The 8,275-nt window shown below is 39.1% G+C and overlaps 2 protein-coding genes across 3 annotated transcripts in view; both read right to left on the bottom strand.

Moving 5' to 3' along the window:
• Positions 1-1,157: 1,157 nt before the first annotated feature.
• Positions 1,158-3,091, bottom strand: olfm4.1 (olfactomedin 4, tandem duplicate 1). Its single transcript, XM_061844358.1, has 5 exons — positions 3,038-3,091; positions 2,798-2,971; positions 2,336-2,548; positions 2,095-2,242; positions 1,158-2,017 (listed from the first exon to the last, which is right to left on the bottom strand). The coding sequence occupies exons 1-5, from the start codon at positions 3,089-3,091 to the stop codon at positions 1,158-1,160; spliced, it is 1,449 nt and encodes a 482-aa protein (XP_061700342.1).
• A 1,067-nt stretch (positions 3,092-4,158) lies between these two features.
• The window catches only part of LOC133513208 (leucine-rich repeat-containing protein 74A), a 12,960-nt gene continuing 8,843 nt past the window's right edge, over positions 4,159-8,275 (bottom strand). For both annotated transcript variants that reach the window (XM_061843750.1, XM_061843748.1), the window contains 6 exons: positions 7,286-7,480; positions 7,113-7,208; positions 6,858-7,001; positions 6,237-6,341; positions 5,885-5,970; positions 4,159-5,344 (listed from right to left, as the gene is read on the bottom strand). In XM_061843750.1, the coding sequence (XP_061699734.1) occupies positions 4,735-5,344; positions 5,885-5,970; positions 6,237-6,341; positions 6,858-7,001; positions 7,113-7,208; positions 7,286-7,480 (1,236 nt within the window). In that variant the 3' untranslated portion in view covers positions 4,159-4,734. The remainder of the gene's footprint in view (positions 5,345-5,884; positions 5,971-6,236; positions 6,342-6,857; positions 7,002-7,112; positions 7,209-7,285; positions 7,481-8,275) is intronic.

Raw genomic sequence — 8,275 nt, 5'->3', positions numbered from 1 at the left:
TTTCCTTGACGTAGTTTGAAAATAATTACGTCACATCCGTTTTCGTTTAAGTTTTTTTTCTTTTCTTTATTGAGAAAAAAAACTAGCGTACAGGAACAAAGTGGAAGAAAACAGTACACACTTTTCTACTACAGTGAAAACTTTTGAAGTGCCGTTATGACCAACATTACAATAGAGTAGAGTAGTAGGCCCTGGCATTTATTCCTAAAAAAGTATATTTATTATTCAGCCACTGACTCTAAGTCGAAATACGCAGACTTTAAAATCCCCAGAGGTAGGACCGTGAGTACAAATGATTGTTTTATAGTGCCTGGGCTCCTACATCCCTGCGGCACTAGTGAGGATAAGCAGTGTAGAAAGTCAGTGGATAATTAAATGATTGGTCAATAAATTATAATGACATTAATTATAAATACAGTCGCGTGTTTAAAAATGGACACGAGTTATTGTTTTTCTTAAACTGCTCTTTTTTGGTCAATAAATTAAAATGTCATTGATTATAAATACAGTAGCGTGTTTAAAAATGGGCACGAGTTATTATTTTTCTTAAACTGGTCTTTTGTGTTCGTTGCATTTAATGTCTCCAATTTTTCAAAAGATGTGGCTAGCATTAAATATATTTATTGTGTAATTTATCTCATTTCATGTGTTAACATATTTATTGCAAACAAAATAAAAAATGGCAAGACAGTTTTAGCTATATAGACATATTTTTATAATGTCAAACAATTGGTTACTTAAACGATTTATGGTATCATGTAAAAATGAACATAAATTAGTTTACCATTTAAATAATTATCAAATATTTGACAAAAACACGTTTCCTTTTTTTTTAACCTTTTCCATGAAAGGCCTGGCATGGATGCACCCTTGTTTCTCACCAAAATTAGCTGATAGAGTCACCTACAACTTAATGAGGACAAGCTCTACAGAAAATGTATGGATGGAGGTTCTGGAAAATATAAAAGCACCCTCATACAGTGTATATGTATACAGCTGGATATTATTATTCACTATTTTCACATCAGCCCAATGTATTTCAATAATGGAACAACACAAGAAGACACACACGACTGTTGCGTGAGTGAATTTATTAGCAGCCAAACATAAAGGGATACTTGATTAAATGAGACAAAAAGTGAGGAAAAACAGCGTGATCATTCTGATAGGTCATTTACATGTGAGATTTTGGTTAAAGCCAAAGGGGGTTCCACTGTTGCCTTAGCTGTGTGGTTGAACCACAGATGGTAGTTAACATAGTAGCCATTACTGTACATGTAAAGCTTCTGATCCGTTGGATTGTAGTCCAGGTTAGAATACTTATCCTGGAAACGCTCGAAAGTTATACTAATATACTTCTCTTGTTTGGTTTTAGTGTCAAACGTGAAAAATATCTCCTCATTTTGAATGTCAACTGTCCTGACAGCATAAAGAACACCACACACCATGAAAATGTTGTTAATGCCTGGTTTGTAGACACTGGTCTGCCACATTTCCTCAATCCCAAAAGACTCTTCGTTTATTTTCGCAAGGACCATCTTGCCGTCTGACTCATCCGTGGCATACGTCACCCAAAGGCCGTTCTCGTCGGAAGCAAAATCAAAGATCTGATAAGCGTAGTTGGCGTAAGAAAAGGTCGAGCTTGCCGCAGGAATCACCCTGGATTCATAACTCATGCTTGTAAAATTATATTTAGCCAGCCCAAATGGATTGTAGTTTTGATAATACAGTGTGTTGTCACGAACTATATAATTGCTGCCAAGACCATGCCACGCACTTGATATGGTGTGATGCAGGAAAGGGTTTCTTAAAACCAGATTTTTGTAATTTGTGTAGAACCTAATATCATCAATGTACACAGAGGAGTCCCCAGAGAACCAGTACATAGAGTCCCTATCACGAATTGGCCTTGTATCTTTGCCCCAGCCTCCATATACAGAAGAGGTGCTCAGATGGGCATTAAGTTGACTCACAATAGGCTTGCTGACCCTGATGATACCTGTATGATCGCAGGAACCTTCACCAAGAGAGAGAAACGTGGAGTTAAATTCATTTACACACACTGGAGTCGATAAAATGTGAGGTAGAACTTACCAATGTTGGGGTTAAATATCTCTTGGTGGCGTCTCTCACACTCTTCTAGCTCCATTTGGATTTTGATGTACTCTCGGCGGGTCTGCAGGACCAAATGCTTGTCATGGGTGTTCTCCAGCTGGTCAAGGGTCTTCACCATAACTGTGATCTGAAGAAAGAAAAGGAGAAGAAGAAGAAGAATCAAGTCCAGCCAGAGCTCACCAATCACTCCCTCCGGGGTCTTACACATTTGAGGACTTACTTCTTGATGAAGAGACTGGAAGATGATGGTGGAGCTTTTGAATGAAAGCTGCAGCTCCTGAATTAGAGCCTCCACTTGTTTAATCTTCACCTCAATGCTCTCCAAAGTGGGATCATTGCTGTCATCAGGGTTCTTTTCCAGTATCTCAATTTCTCTCGTCAGCTCAATGATCTTTTCTGCATATTCTGCCATCTTACTCTCATAGTCCTCAATCTGAAATTTAGGAGTAGTCTTTTTGTCAGGTGCTCTTTACAAAATTATACTTTACAAAGGAGCTACTCATTGTGTTCAGTGTTTTAGTCTTCTTGTACTGTTCAGTTAAAGGGAAGAAAGTGCAACGGCAATTGTGGTTCTCCTGTCCCACATTTGGAGCCATTACAGTAAGTCAGGATACGGTAAAAACCCATCATTTAAAAATCTTCGTTATCCGCGGAGTGCCGTATTTCCATCGCAATGGATTACCTTGCCCATCTCCAGATCCAGCTTGTGGGAGATCTCCACAGCTGCTTGCTCCACTACTACTAAATCCGCGACTGGAAAGGTAGAACTTGGCAAGAAGGCATCGCAAGTGCAAGAGTCTGCACCCCCACTTCCAGCCTCAGGATTTGCACTTAGTTCACGCCATTGGTTCAAACCCTGAAACAGAGCGATATTGTGTGGTTGGAGGCAAAAATATACAAAAAAAAAATGTCATGCACTTACCCCCCAGGCTAGCGTGGCCTCAACTAGAGCAAAGGCATACAGAAGGGCAATCATTCTGCAACAGTCAGATGGGTAATGATACAGTGGGGCAAACCTATGCTTATATAGCCCCCTTAAACATCTTAGAAGATGGTCCACCTGTCCAAATTCACAGCATTGTTTGCGCAGATACAAGTCAAAAATGTAACGACGTTATCTTCAGCAAACAAGAACTTAATTATTTGAGGGCATAAGAGTGAAGTGATCTGCAGGCATCAGAATTCATAGTACCTATGGTTGGGTGTGCCCAACACCTGACAGATTTCCCAAGAAAATGCTTTGTCTGCACATGATCCTTCTCATTGAGTACAAGTTAGATAGGGTGACTGAACTATTTGATTTTAATAAGGAGTAATAGTAGAAGGAAACTGTTTTATGGGAACTTGACGGTTGCATCAGAGAATGGAGCCTAAAGCTCGACTATATCCTGGGCATCACACAGAGAATTAATAAGAACTACAGGAAAGCTTAAATACATTAGTGCCTTGAGATACGAGTGCCTTAACTTGGCTTTTTGTGATAAGGGATACGATTGTTTTTGTCTTGAGAAAAATTTTGAGATTCACGTGTGCTTCAGATTCCCACCAGACAACAGCAGCTCATGTCACAACATTTGACAACTATCAATTCACATTGGTTTCCTTAAAGTGGGAGGACAATATTAGTTGTAGGCAATAATGCACCATTTTGGCTTGTTTGCCAAAATGCTAATAGACCCTACAGAAAAATAATATTAGATACATGTTTTGTAGCAGGATTTTCCTCATTTGCAGGCAATGTCAAGACCAATTGTTATTACTGCATATAAATTTTGAAGTGTGGTCATGGAACGAATTAAACTCGTATTGTTGGCACCACTGAAGAGCCTTGTACTCATTCAGGTTTACAGAGCCGTGATTATCATCATTAATGGACTTAAAAACAAGACTAAACTTGGTCAGTTGTTTGACTGCATGTGACCAAAAAGGCTTTATTGCAATTAAAACAATATATTACCACAGGCTTGATGTCAAAAACTACTCCCAACAAAAAAGCTTAATTAGCTAATAATAACAAGACAACAAATACACTTAACCTGTATGTGATTTTATAGATTTTTTTAATGCTAGAAGCTGGCTGGCACAAGGCAACATATTTGCCAACATTTCTCATAGCATTCAACAAACGTTTTAAATAACGTGAAATGGGAAATAGGTTTATTCCAAATTTATTGAGCAGTCATAATGATCCCTGCTTCACGTTCCTCTGTCACTGTTGTCCCTCCTGCCTTATGAAAACACATTTCAATAAATCAAGGTCTCAACCGCTGTTGACTTTACAGTACTTCCCTCTATGTCGGCCAAGGAGGATGAAAAAAGTAACAAGTAGTTGAAAGTACGGATAGCTGTTTTGAAATTTTAGAAGTGAAAGTAAAAAATTGTAAGAAATATAAGCATTCAAGTAAATCACAGATATCCCAAAAAGTTTACTTAAGTACTGACACAAAGTGTTTGTAATTTCCAAAACCTACTATTTGTTTTGCACCACGGACTCATTTGAGATAAACCATGAAACGGAATAATTTCGACCCGTTTGTTAATTTAAAAAAAAAAAAAAAAAAAAGCCTCTACTCATCAAGGCAAATAAATTGCACCAACATTGAAACCTACTATATCTGTTTAGTTGTTTTTTTTCAATGTTTTTATATTCTTTGAGTTCTTCTCAAATTTCCCTGCTTTAGCTTTCTTCCCTTTCTTGGCTTTATTCCTGAGCTGTGTGGTATCAAGAGCAGGTCTGGACCTGGTCAGGTGGCTCACTGTGGGTTGCTTAACCTTGTTGTGGCCCACCTCCAGATTGGACTTTACGGTCCGTACAGCGATGGACCTCCCTTGGGCAGACAGAGGAGAAGTAGTCACCAAGTTGGGTTGGGACCGTGAGTACAAATGTGGAGACTTGGTGATACAGGGAGGCGTGGGGCCTGCCAACATGGGCAGGTGAACGTGGTCACTGCTGCGGTTGGAGATTGTGTATCGGCCACTGTTTGACATCACAGTGCGGTGCCAAGAGCTGGAAAGAGTTGCGGAGAAGCGATGGGGCCCAGCTGACTCTTCTCTGGCGTCCCCTGGAGATATGACCGTGGAGCCCTGCGGTGTCATCGCATCCACGGCGCTCTGGAATGTCTCGAGGATACGGTCGCTCTTATGCTTCTCATTCTTTTGACGGGATGCGACCTTGCGCAGCTGTTGACGGTGATTCTGCATCATCTGCTTCCTAGTATCCACCAGTCCCCTGCATGAGTGCATCAGGCAGTATTTTACCATGTACTTTAGGAATTTCCACTCTCCCAACATATGTACCCATTTTGTACTTTGAAGTTTTACCAGAGAGTCATAGAGACTCGCTGGTGGTGGACCCCGAATAAGATGTGGCACATTATCTCAGTCTTTTACAACAGCGATTCCTAACCACTGTCACGGTACACTATCATCAGGATCAAGATAAATATTAAGAACAAAATAATAACAACAACTATCATTCTAAAATGTCTTTATTTAGTGGAGAGAGTCAAGTAACCCCAACTAGAATCTACCATTCAATATTCTTGCGGAGAAAAAAAATTGTGCCATAAAGAAACATATATGAATGTATATATAACGTAACAACGTTGTAAACTAAACAGTTTGACAGCATTATACAATCAGTCAAACAATCATAAAACCAGTGTTTGACAAGAGGATTGTCGGAACCCAAACTTTAAACTAATAAACTGAGAGGCGCGAGGACATACGGGGAAATATAACCAAAGATTATGGGATATATAATAGTCACCTGTAGTCCACAATTCCTGTCCTGTTGCGATCAAGCCTCTGGATAAGCACTTCAATCTGGAATCGATCCAAGGGAATGCTTGATTGCTGTTAAAATATCAAAGGAAAGAGTTGATGTACTGTATAAGACTGTCTTTTGTTATAACCTATTGTTATTGTTGGTACTTGCTTGTTTTAGAGCTTGGGAAAGATCCATTTCATGTTTTTGTGTTGCAAAATAGGGCCTTATTCTTTAATTCCTCAATGAATGATTTTGTTAATCAATCAGTGAATTTAGGAAGAGGCAAGAATTAGATTTGGAGTGCCAAAGATAAAAGTACATTCTGCAAAAAATGACCTATGATTGTTCAAACCTGTACTGCGTTCCTGAAGTCAACCACAGGAACTTGCATGGTGGCATCTTTGTCAATATTTCGGAAGAAATCCCACAAACGTAGCTTGCGTCGATCCAGATAGTCCTTCAATAAATACAAAAGAAATATAAGTAAGCCTGACTGATGGAATACATGGAGCCCCAAAAGTCCCCAAACACATTATTTGTTTCTTTCTATTTTGTTTCACGTGTAATTGTTATTTATTTAAAGCCATCATCATTTTTGAGATTAAGTTTTGCAGTTTTACTCAGCGTACAGTACTATTCCCTTGTCCGTGTCTCTCATATTTCCATAGGAGCAGCATTGCCAAATTGCTCCCTGGTAAGAAATTTTTATGTCCCTAACTGCAATTCAATGCCAGTTTTATGAGAAGCCTTATTGCTGTCATACTGCTCCAATGCGTACTACGATTTATGTACTGACCACCCACTTCAGGACTTTCGTGTTAGTGGTACTGGTGGTAGTAGCAGGCCTATCACTGCAAGAACAAATACTGTTTCACAACAACAGGATGATTTCATAGACTAAGGAGTTGACGTCTTCAAATGATGAAAGACACTGGATATAGTTTAAAAGTTTTCACTCGGAATGAAAACTAACCTGGATGACTTTCATTGGATCGATCGGTTTGAGTGTTTTCTTGCCAATAAAACCTCCAACCCCCCCGTACTGTACATCCAAATTCGGATGGTCTTTGGATGCCACCTCCAGGAGATGTAAAAAGTTTTCATTGACCAACACATTCTGCTCAGATAAAAGAAAAGTCAAAACGATTGAGGTAGAAATTCTAAAATAATGCATTCATTCACTAGTGATACTTTTAGAGTTGAATGCATGTGAAAATTATGGACTTACACATATATCAATCTCTTCCAGGGCACTTTTAGGCGTTTTCTTCACTGTATTGACCAAGGACAGTGCTCCCTTTACGGTTAGTGAATTGTAAGCTAGCTGCAGGAGTGAGTAATTACAAATATGATTTCACGTAAGACAGCACAGAGTGTATGCTGAGTCATTGATTTAGTCACCATCAAAACCCGGAGTGTTTTGTTGTACTCAAGACCTATGCAGAGCATGCTGACACCCTCATTGGTGATGCGGTTGTTGTTGAGGTTGAGGTGCACCAGGGTGTTGTTGAATTTCAGGGCTTCGCCCATTGCGAGGGCCCCCTCGTTCCCAAAACCATTCCATGAAAGATCAAGGTGCTTTAACATTGAATTCACCTAAATATGGAGAAAGACATTACGTACTGAATTATTCCACACTGGAGTCCATTTAGAGTATGTCCCTTAAACTGCATTCTGCATCTGAATTTGAAATGTTAAGTGATCACATTTTCAATAGTTGTATTTCAGTGTAACTTTTCAATGTTAATAATTCAACTGGCTACAATTTGCTGTCGGAAATTCAGCCGGCTACAATTCGTTGACTAAAATTCATCGTCTGTGCCAGCAGGCAGGGTTACTTCAGGTCAGAACCAGACAGCCAGTTAATCCAGTTACGCTTTCTTAGTAGGTGATGTCACATGACTAAGAAAGTATAACTGCGATTGGCTGGGTGTTCTGCCTGGTGGCACAGACGGTGAATTTTAGACAGCAAATTGCAGCCGGTTGAATTTCAGACAGCGAATTGTAGCAACTATTGAAAATGTAATCACTTTAGTTTTTTCAAATTTAAATCTTGTTTTCTGTGGCATTGCAAATTCAAATCCTATTTCACTTTGCATTTCAAATTCAAATCCTGGTGGCACTAATCTGCTTCCATAAAGATGTAGGGATTCCTTTTGAAAATGTATATGTAATTAGTTTACTTAGGGTTAGGCTTAATAACCTTTGATTGAGATATATAGAAATCATTTTATTTTTAATAATAAAATATAATTCATTCAGCAGCGAGAGGGATGACTGGTTAGAGTGGGCTCGCCGCCTCTGCTTATAGATAGAAGTGTAACACTAAAAGTGAAGTGTGATGCAATGCGCAAGGCATTATATACAGTATAGTCAGTGACTGACCATTTA

This window comes from Syngnathoides biaculeatus, chromosome 15, assembly GCF_019802595.1.
Source record: "Syngnathoides biaculeatus isolate LvHL_M chromosome 15, ASM1980259v1, whole genome shotgun sequence".
NCBI classification, from domain to species: Eukaryota; Metazoa; Chordata; class Actinopteri; order Syngnathiformes; family Syngnathidae; genus Syngnathoides; species Syngnathoides biaculeatus.
Note: the sequence above shows the minus strand (reverse complement) of the source record. Positions and strands in the feature narration are given on the sequence as shown.

Bases quoted from the DNA above. Each gene is read 5' to 3' on its own strand.
- olfm4.1 (XM_061844358.1), bottom strand. From the start codon at position 3,091: ATGATTGCCCTTCTGTATGCCTTTGCTCTAGTTGAGGCCACGCTAGCC. The intron at 2,243-2,335 runs GTAAGTCCTCAA...TTCTTTCTTCAG, and splicing joins TCCAGTCTCTTCATCAAGAA to ATCACAGTTATGGTGAAGAC. The intron at 2,018-2,094 runs GTAAGTTCTACC...CTCTTGGTGAAG, and splicing joins GATATTTAACCCCAACATTG to GTTCCTGCGATCATACAGGT.